We start from the raw sequence: 16635 nt of genomic DNA, 5'->3' as shown, positions 1-16635 counted from the left end.
GTTTTATGTCTCACATTCTAAACATGAAATTCGGATTAAAAATATCAAACAAACAAGAAACAAACTGTTTTTCAAACTTCTTGATCCCCTATTCCATCTTACCGTGCTTTTGGATAGGAACCGTGATTAAAATGAAATTTTTTTCGGTATCTTTCATTTTATAATACCATACTTTCCGAAACTCTTGTAATTTACATTATTTTATTTTATATATTTATTTATTTTTTCACAAAAATCCATGTTTTTCAAATTCCCTAGCTTCATATCTTATCATCATTGTACCTTTCAGACAGTTTTCAGTATTAAAGTTTGCCAAACACACGAAATGATAATTCTTGTAAAAAAAATAAAAATTAAATTCCATCTTTTAATGGAATTTTTATCTCATTTACCTGTTTTTCATCTCTTTCCTCGTTTTTTTTTTCATTTTACCTCTCACTTTTGCCATTCTGTAAAAAAACATTTCTCTTTTTCTATATGATTCAAAAATTAAATGAATTTATAAAGTTGCTCATGGTTGCTGGAGCTACTAAAAATATCATATTGAACCATATTATCTGTCCTTATTAATTTTTTTACTCCATAATTATAATGTGTTTGTGTTGATGGCAAAATTGAACAAATCATGGCAATGTTGCTTTTTTTCCCACTAAGATATTTCAACTCATGGACAAGAAAGTAATGATCTTCCCCGACCTCCCTGGAAAGAAATATTTACTTTGAAAATGTACAGACAAAAACAAATAAAAATTGATATAATTCTTATCAAATTGAATTTTACATACTGTTTTTCATTTCCCAGACAAGACAAAACTGTGGCTCAGTCACCCTTCACTTCAAGGCACTAAAATATTAGTGATCAGCTGCTGTCTTTCATTAGAGGGTATCTATATTTCTTGAGAAGCAAAATGCTTAGTGGCATTTTGTCCGTCTTTATGTTCTGAGTTCAAATTCTGCTGTAGTCAACTGACTTTCATCCTTTCAAGGTTGATAAAATGAATACCAGTTGAGCACTGGAGTCAATGTAGCCGACTTATCCCATTCCTTAAACTTGCTGGCCTTGTGTAAATAATTTGAAACCAATATTTCTTGAGACAATTTCCATGCACCCCCAAGAAAGAAATGGGAGAGAGTGCTGAAAAGTTCCTGGCTTTAAGGGTATCGCAAAAGGCCTAGCTGGAGGCTCAACCTTCCGAGTTCTTTTACAGGGCTTAGAAAAACTGAAGGATTGCTATAATAAGTGTGCAAATCTGAGAGGGAAATATGCTGTATAAAATCACAATTAACTGATCCTCCTGTATTTTCTTTTAACAAAAGCCAGGAACTTTTCAGTACCCTCTCATAGTCAACAGGTTAGAAAACAGAGAAGAAAACAAATAGGAATATAAATGTTTTTATTAGAAAAGGTGCTGCAACAAATGTTGCTATGATAAAGGGAAGGAAAAGTAAGAGAGTGTTTGCCCCATAAGGGAGGGAAAAGTAAGAGTGTTTGCCCTTCAAAATTCCAATTTCATTTTTTATGCAACCACTTGTGTAAGTCACAGCCTCCAGCAGCCATCAGTAATAGCTTAAATTCATTTAACTTTTGTGTCATATAGGGGTGGAGGGAGGAGAAGGGGTGGGGCTAAAAAATTTGAAAGGCATGCATATTTGAAATTTTTTCCTTTTTTTAAAAATGTGAATTATAAGTGTTTCAGAATGTACATTATTTATAAAATGACAAAAATTACTGAAAAAAAACCCCAAATCATTTTAATTATACCAGTTATTCCCAAAGGTACAATGAAGGGAGTTGGAGAAAGAGAGTCAAGAAGTTTGAAAGACTTGGATTTCTGAAAAAAAAAAAAAAAAAAAAAAATTAATTTGAATTATATGACCTTTAGAAATCAGAGCATTATAAAATAACAAAAAAATGCTGAAAAAGACCATTTTATTCATGGGAGCTATTCCAAAAGTTTGCCACTGACTCCTCCTCACCCATCATCACCACTACCACCACCACCACCATTGTCGTTATTGATTTAATCTCCACTTTTCCATGCTTACATGAACTGGACAGAATGTGTTGAGGAAGATTTATTTTTCTCTCACTGGGTGGGTACACTTCCTGTCACCAGCCCTCACCTATTTTCGAGTGAAGTAATATTTCTCCATGACCATGTTTTCATGGAAGTTTGGAAACAAGGGACATGATTTGCTTACAACTATCACGTAATGTCAAGGCAAGGAGAAAGCAACACCCCCACCACCATACACAGCTACAAGTTATGGAATTGATGATATTGACTAACCCCTCCCCTCAAAACTACGTGTCTTATATCTAAACTAGAAGCGATTATGGTGTGTACTCCTATATTTTTCTGAGTTTATACGGTGCTAGTATTAGATAAATCTTGGCAATAAAAACAATAATAATCCTTTCTAAGATTAGGAAAGAAAGGGTTAATTAATTAATTAAAATGGTCCTGGTATTCCACTGATTCTTTATTTTATTGACTTTCAAAGGACAAAAGGCGAATTCAACCATGGTGGGATTTGAACTCAGAACATAAAGAGCCATAACTAAATACTAGAGCTCTTATTGATTTTGCCAAAGAACTGCCCTTGCCAATCTCCAGCAACAACAACAATAACAACAAGAATTTTGGTTTCAAATTTTGGTACAAGGCCAGTAGGTTTAGGGGGAGAGATTAAGTTGATTAAGGCGACCCCAGTGTTCAATAGGGACTTATTTTATCAACCTTGATGACAGGCAAAGCTGACTGAATTTGTTGTTGTTGTTGACACTCCGTCGCTTCGACGTCGAGGGTTCCAGTTGATCCGATCAACGGAACAGCCTGCTCGTGAAATTAACATGCAAGTGGCTGAGCACTCCACAGACACGTGTACCTTTAACGTAGTTCTCGGGGATATTCAGCGTGACACAGTGTGACAAGGCTGACCCTTTCAATTACAGGCACAACAGAAACAGGAAGTAAGAGTGAGAGAAAGTTGTGATGAAAGAGTACAGCAGGGTTCGCCACCATCCCCTGCCGGAGCCTCGTGGAACTTTAGGTGTTTTCGCTCAATAAACACTCACAACGCCCGGTCTGGGAATCGAAACCGCGATCCTATGACCGCGAGTCCGCAGCCCTAACCACTGGGCCATTGCACCTCCAACAACAATAATAACAAGTTTTAAAAAATTTTCATTATTAAAGGGAGGACTTAGTCAATTACGTTGAACCTAGTACTTGACTGCTACTTTATTGCATTGACCATGGGAAGATGAAAGGCAAAGCTAACCTCAGCGGTATTTGAACTCAGACCATAAAAAGCTGGAAGAAATGCCAGCATTTTGTCCTTGAGGATAACAATTGTTGTTGTTGTTCTTCTTCTTCTTCTCCTCCTCCTCCTCCTCCTCCTCTTACTCCTTATCTTCCCTCTCCTCAACTCATCTGGAAACACACTCACACTCGCACACACACACACATGCACACACACACACACACACGCACACACACTTGAGCTTATCACTCATAGGTGAGTTTGAAGCAAAATATACAAGTACTCCTTCATAATAACTATCCATAGCTATAGTAACAATTTTTACTCCCACATAGTAACTCTTATTGCTAGAATACTATCTCCTGTGAACAGAATAGGCTACAACATTAAAGCCTAAAAATTCTTTATTTGTTTTACTGATTCTTTTTCTATCAGATCGTATGCAGGGGCTATTGTCTTTGTATCTTTCTGTATGTCTTGGACAATTTGCCAAGAAGCAGCGATATCCTCTCCATTCGGTTGCCAGCTCTTCTTATAATTATATATAGACAAAATAATCAATAGCTAGGCGGCATTATGAAGCTCACTGCTAATAGACAAACACTGCTTCAATTTCAGCAGTTTTTTTTAAAAAATCGAACATGAACAAGTTTCAACAATTATGTATTCATTCTACGAGAAACAAAAGACATGAATTACTCCCCTCTACTCCATTATGAAATTGTCTCCCTTTGATTTGTTCACTAAATCTTTTGCTTGCCTTGCTCATCTTTGCTGTAAATTGGCACAGAAAATAAAACTCTCTTCTCTAGAAGGGAAATGATCCTTCAAAACGTCCATTGCCATTCCTCGTATATCAGGCTTTATATCAGAGTGACCTTCTCCAAAATACATGCTTTAGCTGAGAAGTGCCTTCCAGCACACCAGGCACTAACCGGGAATTTCTGAGGGCCTGTGCAATTGCTAGCTAGTTGTTGAACCTACACTAAGCTCATCTGTCCTTTTATACATGTATATTAACTCAGCCAGCTGGCTGCAAGAGTGATGTGTGTGTGTGTGTGTGTGTGAATATATATATATATATATATATATATATATATATATATATATACACACACATATATATGCATTCATCATCATCATCATCATCGTTTAACGTCTGCTTTCCATGCTATCAGACGTTAAACGATGATGATGATGATGATGAATGCATATATATATATATATATATATATATATATATATATATATATATATATATGGTTCCGTGTTCAATCCCACTGCGTGGCATCTTGGGCAAGTGTCTTCTACTATAGCCTCGGGCCAACCAAAGCCTTGTGAGTGGATTTGGTAGACGGAAACTGAAAGAAGCCCGTCGTATATATGTATATATATGTGTGTGTGTGTGTATGTTTGTGTGTCTGTATTTATCCCCCCAACATCGCTTGACAACCGATGCTGGTGTGTTTACGTCCCTGTAACATAGCGGTTCGGCAAAAGAGACCGATAGAATAAGTACTAGGCTTCCAAAGAATAAGTCCTGGGGTCGATTAGTTCGACTAAAGGCGGTGTTCCAGCATGGCCACAGTCAAATGACTGAAACAAGTAAAAGAGTAAAAGAGGAGATGTCCTCCTGGGGCTAAAAGCAACAGTAACATCCACCCCTAGGGGTCAGCCACATTTAAGTGGCAATATACTTCAGTTTATCGTGCAGTTACTGTTAATACCTCGTTTAGAGAATTAACATTGCTAGTTTTATATATAGATATTCTCAAATTCATATTTCAACAAAATGACATCAAGAGTTATTTCCCCCTGCTTATCGTTTATGCTTATGAAACAAAGAAAATCAAAAATTTTGATTCACCCATCCGTCAAAATTTAATGAGTTTCAAGCCACTCACTTAATGAGTATTTCTGCCAAATTTGGTGAAAATCCGTTCAGCCATTATCCAGTAATTTTGAAAACACACAGACAAAGACGAGCGACTACAATACCCTGCTTACACTTACGTGCACAAGGTAACAACAACAACAACAACAGCAAAGAATATGCTACGAATCAGCAGCAACAGTAATTACGACATCATAATATAATGTATTGATTTATCAGTGTGACGTATATTATTATTATTATCATTATTTCACCTGTAAGGATGTTATAAATACAGGGGATAAATAATTAAAGCATAGAGCTATATTAGAAATTAGCATTAAAAATATGTGCGTGCATGCGTGCGAATGTGGTTTCTTAAGAGGCTGTATGAGTACAAATCATTGTAATGTGAGAAACCTAGGATGGTCACTAGACATGTTCTGTCATGTTGGCCAATACATTGACGTATATAGTACATGTGTGCATATATATATATATATATATATATGCATTCATACATACCTACATCAAATTGTGTGTGTGTGTATAAATATATATATATATATATATATATATATATATATATATATATATATATATATATATATATATATATACATATACATATACATATACATACACACACACACACATATATATATATAGTAATAATATTAGGGAATAACAAATTCATTCCAACCTTACAGGCAAAAATCAGTATAATAATATACCAGGTTTCCTAATATATAATATATATGTATATAACTAATTTAGAGACGAACCACCACTCTACAACTCAGAACCCATCTAGATCCATGTTGTGAGGCATATACCATCTTAATATGAACATTGGGCTAATGAAAATCTTACATTAACACAGAGTTTCTTAATGCAGAGCACATTTCTCCATTGATTTTCATGGTCATTGGTTTCCATGCAACATGGATGTCAGTATCAAAATACATGTCACATTATGAAACTTCACGTTTCACTAAGATTTCTAAGAGTGCAATGCTCCTGTAACGCAGTTGATGCTCGTATATTAGCATGCATGAATATACAGGCATGACTTGGTAATCCTATATTCAATTGTTTAAGTATTCATCAACACATAACATCACACTACAGATGCAACCAGTAGATTAACGGTTTATAAATCAATCCTGTGTCCTACTTTAATATACATGGGAGTATATTATGGGTGCAAACGAAATACAGTGTCCCTGCCAACAATATGTATTTACCAGTTGCCATCAATGTGTTTAATATGTAAAATTAGTCTATGCCAGTGGTTCCCACCCCCTTGACACTCAGGCCACATTCCTAGCGCCCCCACCCCAACTAACCATCATAAACATAGACCTCTTTCTGAAGCAAATTCAAAGCAACTGTATTTCACAAATAAGACTTAAACTAATGAAACCGTTATTTTGTTGTTTTGACATGAATGGCTACCCCCATTATCACTCCAATTTTTACATGAATTGTACCCCATTATCGCCTCACTTTCCTTCAACAACCCCATGGAACTTCCCCCCCCCCAGGGGGGCAATATTGCCCACTTTGGGAACCACTGGTCTATGCCATAGTGATACAGCGATTAACTTAGTGGCTATATAAGCAATGTATTCAGGGATAGTTAATGAGTTGGATGTGGTGTTGAAGGAGCAACAACTCCTGAAATATTGCATGGAAAACTTATTACCTGTTTTTCATAGACATATTCATATACAAAACACTGTAATTTCCAGTGGTAGCTCTAAATACTATAGAAAATCTGTACAGATACACTTAATATATATATATATATATATATATATATAGTAGGGTTTTCGAGCGAGTGCGGGTGGCACATAAAAGACACCATTTCGAGCGTGGCCGTTTTCGTGCAGGTGACACGTAAAAGCACCCACTACACTCTCTGAGTGGTTGGCGTTAGGAAGGGCATCCAGCTGTAGAAACTCTGCCAAATTAGATTGGAGCCTGGTGTTGCCATCCGGTTTCACCAGTCCTCAGTCAAATCGTCCAACCCATGCTAGCATGGAAGGTGGACGTTTAAACGATGATATATAATTTTCCAGTAAATTTCACAATCGTTACCAATATAGCATAAGACTTCACCCCAAAGGATCATTAATTAGATTCCTTAAGGGTCGTTCTCATTGTTTATATTTCCAAGGTTTTAAATTTGTATGTTTAAAAAGGTAGAAACTTTCAACACGACCAATCTTTATTCCATTTATTTAATTTTTTACCATTCGATGTCAACATTTCTGTGCCCAACTCTATCCAGCGACTGATCCGTTGGATGTCTGACGTTTGGCACTTCCTCAGGAATGGCTTCTATCAGAACAAATTACGAAAAAACACAATTAACACAATTAACGATCATAACAGATTATTAAAATACTTGACTATACCTCCGCCATGCTGCCTTGGCAGAGGTATAGTCAAGTATTTTAATAATCTGTTATGATCGTTAATTGTGTTAATTGTGTTTTTTTTTCGTAATTTGTTCTGATGGAAGCCATTCCTGAGGAAGTGCCAAACGTCAGACATCCAACGGATCAGTCACTGGATAGAGTTGGGCACAGAAATGTTGACATTGAATGGTAAATAATTAAATAAATGGAATAAAGATCGGTCGTGAAACACACAAAATTAAATTTAAATCTAGTTTTATAAGATGCTGTATGTTGAATTCAAATTATGATAAATGTAAAACTGCAGATTAATTTGTCAGTGGACAGTTTAGCTTAATGGTAAAGTACTTGACTGGTAATCACAGGGATGTGTGTTCGAGTCTCATGGCTGGCCGCTGACAAATTTTTCTGCAAAATATGGATATTTTATCCTGTTCCTGCTTTTCTCTCAGTATTATTCTGCGTTTGAGAATAAATTATTTCCTTATCTGTTATATATATCGTTACTATTATGTTAAACTGTTGTATGTCCAAATTTGGCCAAATGTGTTTTTTGCAATATTATTTTTGCTTGCAATAGCCAGTTCTTTTCATCAAACTATCGTATCTCCAGCTGCTTCAGATGCCAGGATATCAAAAATTGCCGAAGTGTAGTTTTGCTATGGAATGGTGAAACTATTTTGTTGTTTTCTGAAAAAGCAATGTTTTGGACTTTACAACACCTTTGCATAATAGCAATGGTATATACAGGGTTGGCCAAAAGTCACCTGACAGTAAATAAAAACCATTTAATTCCAAGATCTATTTATGTTTAGCAACTGAATGAATTTAATAAAAGCATCTAAATACAAAGCATCATGAAAATTGTTCAAACTGAAGTCCTTTTTGTACAACACATTTTCCCATTCAAGTCAATACAGAATTACAGATAGTATTTATGGAATTTTGATTTACTGTTGGGTGACTTTTGACCCTGTATATATATAAGAGAAATAAATAAGAAGTCAAAATATTTGTTTTAAAATATTTCTTTTTAATACAAGACTGTTAAAATTACAAAATAGTATCTAAGGTATACAAGAGTATAACAATCATAACAAAAATATAAATAATAGTAATAATAATAATATATTATATATCATATATAAGAGTAATAATGGTTGGTTTAGTGATTTCACTAATTGCCGCAAGGGCATTTTGAAGGACATTACATTACTAGTCATTCTTTTATTGCAACAAATAGTTATTAATAATAATAGTAATAATAATAATAAAAATAATTGTATTTTCATATATACACATATATATATGTGTACGCATGTGTCTGTGTGCATGTATATATCTATATCTATGTCTATCTATCTATCTAACTATATATATATATATATATATATATATATATATATATATATACATACACACACATATATATATGGGGACACACATGCACACACACATATATATATGGGGACACCCATGCACACATACATAGATACTATATATGTATATGTACACACACACACACTCATATATATACATATACATACACACACACACACATATATATATATATATATACATACATATATATAACATATATATATATACATATACATACATATATACATATCATATATGTATATATACATATGCATACATATATATATATATATATATATATATATATATATATATATATATATGTACATATACATATATATATTATATTACATATACACACACATATATATATATATACATATATCTATATATATATATGTGTGTGTGTTTGTGTATAATTTGTATCTCTCTCTCTCTCTCTCTCTCTCTCTCTCTCTCTCTCTCTCTCTCTATATATATATATATATATATATATATATATATATATATATATATATATATATATATATATATATATATATATATATATATATATATATATATGTATATATATATATGTATATATATATATATATATATATATATATATATATATATATATATATATATATATATATATATGTATAGGTACATGTGCATGTGTGTGTATATATATTATACTAAATCATTCTGAGGTGCTGCTCAAGTACATTTTTCTATCAGTTGAATAGCTCTAAATTTGTGTCTTAAATTTACAGCAGTGAGAATGGAATTTTTCAAGTGAGATAGTGATTCTGTAACACATACCCCTATAAAACAACTCTAACTCTATAGGGTTAGAATGAAATGCACATGAATTATAAAGAAATGAATCAACAAATAAATGATTACATAATCTTTTAAGCAAAAAAATAAGGGAAACAAAATGATATCAATTTGGAGAAGAGTAGGTAGTGTTAGTGATTAATAACTAGGTAATAAATAACTAAGAATCTAGAGAGTTAATAAGAGCAGGAGTATTTAGTACTCGAGTTCTGATGCTCGTATTGTAAAGGGAGATCATCCTTTCTAGCTACATCCTAAATCATGGTACGGCAAGAAGTTCGAATTTTAAATTTAAGGATAATGAAGATAGAATATACATTATCTTTTACTTCTTTCAGCTGTTGGACTGCAGCCATGCTGGGTCTACACCTTGAAGGGTTTCAATCGAACAAATTGATCCCAATACTTTTATTGTTTTTGCATGTTTAAAGCCTGGTGCGTATTCTATCAATTACTTAGACCAAATTGCTAGTTATGGAGTCGTAAACATCAGTTGTCAGGTGGTAGTGGAGGACAAACAAACACACACCACAAACAAATGCACACACACATAAAGTATGCATAGATTTATACACATACACACACACATAAAGTATGCATAGATTTATACACATACACACACACGTACATACATACATATATACATCCCTAATATTCAATGGGCTTCCTTCAATGTCCGTGTACTAAATCCATGTAAGTGATCTGGTGCTATAATCGAAGATACTTGCCCAAGGTGCCATGCAGTGTAACTGAGCCTGGATCTATTTGACTGGGAAGCAAACGTCTTATCCTGAAGACATGAATGCACTATGTATACTTTATGTGTGTGTGCATTTGTTTGTGGTGTGTGTTTGTTTGTCCTCCACTACCACCTGACAACTGATGTTTACGACTCCATAACTAGCAATTTGGTCTAAGTAATTGATAGAATACGCACCAGGCTTTAAACATGCAAAAACAATAAAAGTATTGGGATCAATTTGTTCGATTGAAACCCTTCAAGGTGTAGACCCAGCATGGCTGCAGTCCAACAGCTGAAAGAAGTAAAAGATAATGTATATTTTATCTTCATTATCCTTAAATTTAAAATTCGAACTTCTTGCCATGATTTAGGATGTAGCTAGAAAGGATGATCTCCCTTTACAATACGAGCATCAGAACTCGAGTACTAAATGATGTTCAATATTTTCTTTCCTACTTATTACAAAGTCCCTAAGTATTCTTTAGCCTTGTTTTACTTACAATAGTGAAATCATCGCTAATCATATTACAACCCCAATTTCAATACTCCTGCTCTGATTAGCTCCCTTTTAAATATTTGTTAATATTTATTACTGATCTACATACACTTACCCCACAACGATTAAGTCCTCACTTTCTTTTTGTTGTTGAAGTGCCTTCTTTTAAATAGATTATATACTTATCTATAAGTTATTCTTATCTAATTTAAAAACTCTAGCAGTGTCTTACAAGTGGGCATGGTACTACTTTTGTCTCATTTTACGGAATTCAATTTCCCTTGCATAAAATAGATTTCAACATTGAGATAGATATTTCCAAACGTGAAACTTGAGTACAAAATTCAATCAGATTCAGCTTAGAATACACTCTACATGATTGTATTGACTGTTTGAGTACTTTTGTTTAGTTGCATCCAACACTAATACGATAGTAAATATATATTTATATTTATATACATATGTGATATGTCTGTATGCATATACACACGCACAAACACACATACACACACACAAACACACATACACACACACACTAGTAACATCAGCCAAAAGACTACAGTCAACGTGCTGTAAGGAATGGAAAGTCTAGTGCTTCGGCAACTGTACACTTTTTATCAATTTTACTATACCATGTAAGTTTGCTGACATGGAGCAAGACCAGCCTTACTTCAGTCTGTTTGATCATGTATATCACCTAGAACGACAGCCTTAAATATTATCAAACAAAAATAAATTGATTGTCTCACTATATTTTGTCCTGAAAAAAAAAAACATGACAAAAATAAATAATCATAAAAACATCAACAAAAGCCCCAATAATAATACTACTAACAATAATAATCCTTTCTACTATAGGCACAAGGCCTGGAATTTTGGGGGAGGGGACCAGTCAATCAATCGACCTCAGTGTTTCACTGATACTTAATTTATCAACCCCCAAAAGAATGAAAAGCAAAGTCGACCTTGGTGGAATTTGAACTCAGAACGTAGCGACAGGCGAAATACTACTAAGCATTTCGTCCCGCATGCTAACGATTCTGCCAGCTCGTCGCCTTTGTATAATATTAATAGTAATAATAATAATAATAAACATGATTTCTAGGTTAGACACAGGGTACAAGGGGGATGCTGTCGTTCATTTGACTGGTACTTTATTACGCCTCAGCTGGTTCGTTAACAAAGGTACTAGATTGTAAAAAAAAAAAAAAAAAAAAGGCAGAAGAAAATATTGTCTGCATTTCCCCCCACTTCTGTACTCAGCTCTCTAACAACAATAAGATAAATCATTTTGCAAGAGAATGGATTGATAACTAAAAAGTAAGCATGTGTATATATATAAAGTGTAGTATATTGCCACTTAAGTGTGGCTGACCCCTAGGGGTGGATGTTACTGTTGCTTTTAGCCCCAGGAGGACATCTCCTCCAGCTGGCTTATCGACACACGACTGTGTCCTGTTTGCCAAGGGAAGTTATCCCTCTCACCACGATCTGCAGCACGAACGGATCCGGATTTCAGGGTTATTGTCGATAAGCCAGCTGGAGGAGATGTCCTCCTGGGGCTAAAAGCAACAGTAACATCCACCCCTAGGGGTCAGCCACACTTAAGTGGCAATATACTACACTTTATCGTGCAGTTACTGTTAATACTTCATTTAGAGAATTAACATTGCTTATATATATATATATATATATATATATATATATATATGTATATGTATGTGTATGTATGTATGGTTGCATATGTATATTATATAAGATATAGTTTATTAGTGACTATATATCGTAACTTTTATGTTTAGTTTATGCCAAACCCTCATTAAACAGCAAACTGCCAATTCCTAAAATATTTGCGACAAATTTAGGCGCTTCTGCTGTAGCGTAAAGGGTGTTAAAATTTTATAAGGGACATAACTCGTATATAACTATTGCCGGGCTAAACTATTTCTTTTAGGTGTTTATAAATATGAAAGATAAAGGATTTGAAATATAACTAAGGAAGGGGAAAAAAGGAATTGCTAGATGGAAATGAGAATGGGAAGTTAAAGCGTTGAAAATATAAGATAAAAAGAGAGTATTATAATAAACAATGGTTCTACATTTTTGACACAAGACCAGCAAGTTCGGAGCTAGGGTAAGTCGATTACATCGATCCCAGAATTCGACCCTGAAAGGATGAAAGGCAAAGTTAACCTCGGTGGAATTTGAATTCAGACAAGCGAAACACCGCTAAGCATTTTGCCCAGCGTGCTATCGATTCTGCCAGCTCTCCGCCTTATAATAAATACTGAAAATTATAATAGAATACTGAAAATATAAATCTAAGTTATGCATTATTGCTTCAGGTAAATACTTAACTATTTACCAGGAACAGTTACACATTCACTCTATTATCTTTTTCCATTCTGAACACACTAACTGATACTTATATAGTTTTTAACAATACACCGATATTTTGAAATAACTTTTCTAGCTCATTTCTGAAAAGCAAAACAAGAAAAAAGAAAGAAAGACAAAAAGAAGAGTATTTTATTACGGGATCACTCACATTCTCTCTGTTTCTTCACTACACTTTCTAATAATAATAATAATTCCTTGAGACCTTATATTTCCAACACTCTTTCATATTAATTTTCATTTGGCCGTCCCCAACTTTCCCACATCCTTAGTTACTAATTTAAGTTATTCACCTTGACATATTTTTAATTTCCAAGGGAAATAACTAATACGTAACAATATTTATGTACAACGAGTTATGTTCCTTAGAATAATTTTACACCTGAAACAACAAAACGGCAATATACCTAAGTCTATTTTACGAACTAGTTGAGTATGTCTGATGATGCTTAGCATAAGCTAAACGCGAAACTTAGTTACGATTTTTGACACAAACGGATTGTATCATGTTTTATACATACATACATACATACATATGTATGTATATATATATATATATATATATATATATATATATATATATATATCATACTTCTATACGTATTGAGTATTCTAATTTTGTTCGTATATACATTTATAAAATTGATTATATGTATGTATGCATACATGTATGAATGTATCTATATTATATATATGTGTGTGTATATACACGCATACATAATTGTCTAATATATACAATATGTGTGTATTAATGTATATAAAATAAACAAAGCAAATTTGTGTTGCAAATATAAAGAAAGAAAAAAACATTAATAAGCAACTGAAACCCATGACATAAACATACAGACGTACGTACATATATATATATATATATATATATATATATATATATATATATATATATATATATACTCACACACGCACATATATGCACGCACACACACATATACATAGAGACTTATACGCACACATGATTATGAGCTTTAAATCTTATGATAATTGTTTGTGTAGCGGCACATAAGCCTCTGTATGTGTATGAGTTTATATATTCACACATGGATGTATGCGTATGTATGTATGTATGTACATATATTCATGTGTGTATGGATTTGTGTTTGTGTGTAACCATGTGTAAATATGCGTCTGCATGCGCGCGTGCGTATGCGTGTCTCTCTCTCTATATATATGTGTGTGTATGTGTTTTCGTATGAGCATCACTTGGGTGAATAAGATGAAAAATAGGAAACAGCAGCAATAATAACAACAATAGAAAAATAATATCAATCGAGAAAGGAAAATGAGAAAAAGAAAAGAAAAAGAAAAAACAAAAACTGATTGTGTTCCGTTGTTGGTATTGCGGAACAGTCAACAGATTTTGATACTGACATCCCCTTGTGACAGACCAAAGCCCAACAACGATAGCATCAAGAAAACCAATGCATTAGTACAAATTTTCAATGAGTTATTTCTCAGGGGACAAAGAGATATTTCCGTGGTCTACATGACTGGTGAGAGGAAGGGAAATAATCGTCCTTAGCCATCAGAGACCTGGACCGAATGCTTATAACCGAGTGGACTCTGCTAGAAGCATCCATTAGTCAGATGATGTTTGTGGAGTTAAACCGGGTGACGCATTAAGTCTACCATTCAAACCTATTTACTATTTGTCCGATTGCTTTGATTTTTCTTTTCTTTCTCTATCCATAATTTAGATTAAGATCGAGGACAAATATGACAATCATAACTCAAAAAGCTAATCTCATTAAGTTAAATCCTGCGATTAGTAGATTAAAAAAAAAAAATGAAATAAAATAAATTAAAAATAAAGAATAAAATAAAGTTGTCTATTAATATTTTTTGGATATTTTGTTTGTTTGGTTTACTTGCTTGTTTTCTTGTTTATTTGAGCATTCATTCGATATATTAGTTATATATGCGTGTGCACGTATATATATATAATGGGTGTTTTTGTATAATAATAATAATAATAATAATAATAATAATAATAATAATAATAATAATAATAATAATAGTAATAATAATAATCGCTTCTAACTTAAGCATAAGGCCAGAAATTTTTCGGGTAGGGTTCGTCGACTGAATAAATCCCAGTACTTGACTGGGACTTTATCTTATCAACCTTGGAAGGATAGAAAGTAAAGTTGACCACGGCAGGATTAGAACTCGAAACGTAAAGACATGGAATAAATGCCACACAGCACTTCCGACTTTCTAGCGATTCTCTGTCAATTCCCCCACCATAAAAAAAAAAAAGAAAATGGACAGAATCATCTATGGGAATCGAACCAAGTGTCTATAATAATAATAATAATAATAATAATAATAATAATAATAATAATAATAATAATAATAATAATAATAATAATAATAATAATAATTTCTAGCATAAATACGAGGCTGTCCATTTTCGTGGTGGTTGTTGGGAAGCGAAAAACCTATTATATCGAGATAAAGGCCTTGATTGCTATTTTATCGATCTCTTTCTCGCGCAGGTATGAAATCCAAGTCTCACGTTGACTGGTGTCTTTATTTTTTTCAACCTCTTGATGACTAAAAGACAAATCTAAGTATTTGACTGGTATATATTTCATCGTCCCTGGAGTGAGGAAATTTAAATTTCAGTGCTTGGGCTGTGCTTTTATCTTTTCGAGCGTGGAAGTCGATAAAGTAAAGTACCAATCAGTAAAAGTTTAGGAATCAGTTCAGTCGACTATAATTCCTCTCCCCCAAAACTTCGTGGCCTTGTGCAATATTGGACAGAAACTATTATTAGGATGTGTGTGAGTGTGTGAGTGAATGCGCGCGTGCACATGTGTTTGTGTGAATGTGAATGTGTGTTGATTCATTCATTCTTGTATTCTGACATTCCATTTGTCTTGCACGTTTACTGTTTGTGTTGTTTGCTGTTCGTGTTGAGATGAGATACAAGGGACATCAACGCTTTCTGAAAAAAAAAATAAAAAGAAGAGAAAAAAGAAGTATAAGTTATAACAGCAACAACTAATAATAATAATAATAATAATAATAATAATAATCCTTTCTATTAAAGCACAAGGCCTGAAATTTGGTGGAAGGGAACTAGTCGATTAGATCGGCCCCAGTACACAACTGGTACTTATTTTATCGACACCGAAGGATGAAAGGCAAAGTCGACCTCGGCAGAATTTGAACTCAGAACGTAAAGACGGACGAAATACCGCTAAGCATT

At 33.5% G+C, this 16635-nt stretch overlaps 1 protein-coding gene across 1 annotated transcript in view; it reads right to left on the bottom strand.

The window, feature by feature from the left end:
* Window positions 1–15845: 15845 nt before the first annotated feature.
* Window positions 15846–16635, bottom strand: part of LOC106875618 (uncharacterized) — a 32834-nt gene continuing 32044 nt past the window's right edge. Inside the window, exon 8 of the mRNA XM_089359531.1 lies at window positions 15846–16371. Coding sequence (XP_089215657.1) covers window positions 16312–16371 — 60 coding nt within the window. The 3' untranslated portion in view covers window positions 15846–16311. The remainder of the gene's footprint in view (window positions 16372–16635) is intronic.

Source organism: Octopus bimaculoides, chromosome 11, assembly GCF_046866305.1.
Source record: "Octopus bimaculoides isolate indiv1 chromosome 11, ASM4686630v1, whole genome shotgun sequence".
NCBI classification, from domain to species: domain Eukaryota; kingdom Metazoa; phylum Mollusca; class Cephalopoda; order Octopoda; family Octopodidae; genus Octopus; species Octopus bimaculoides.
This window is presented reverse-complemented; position numbering and strand designations above follow the sequence as displayed.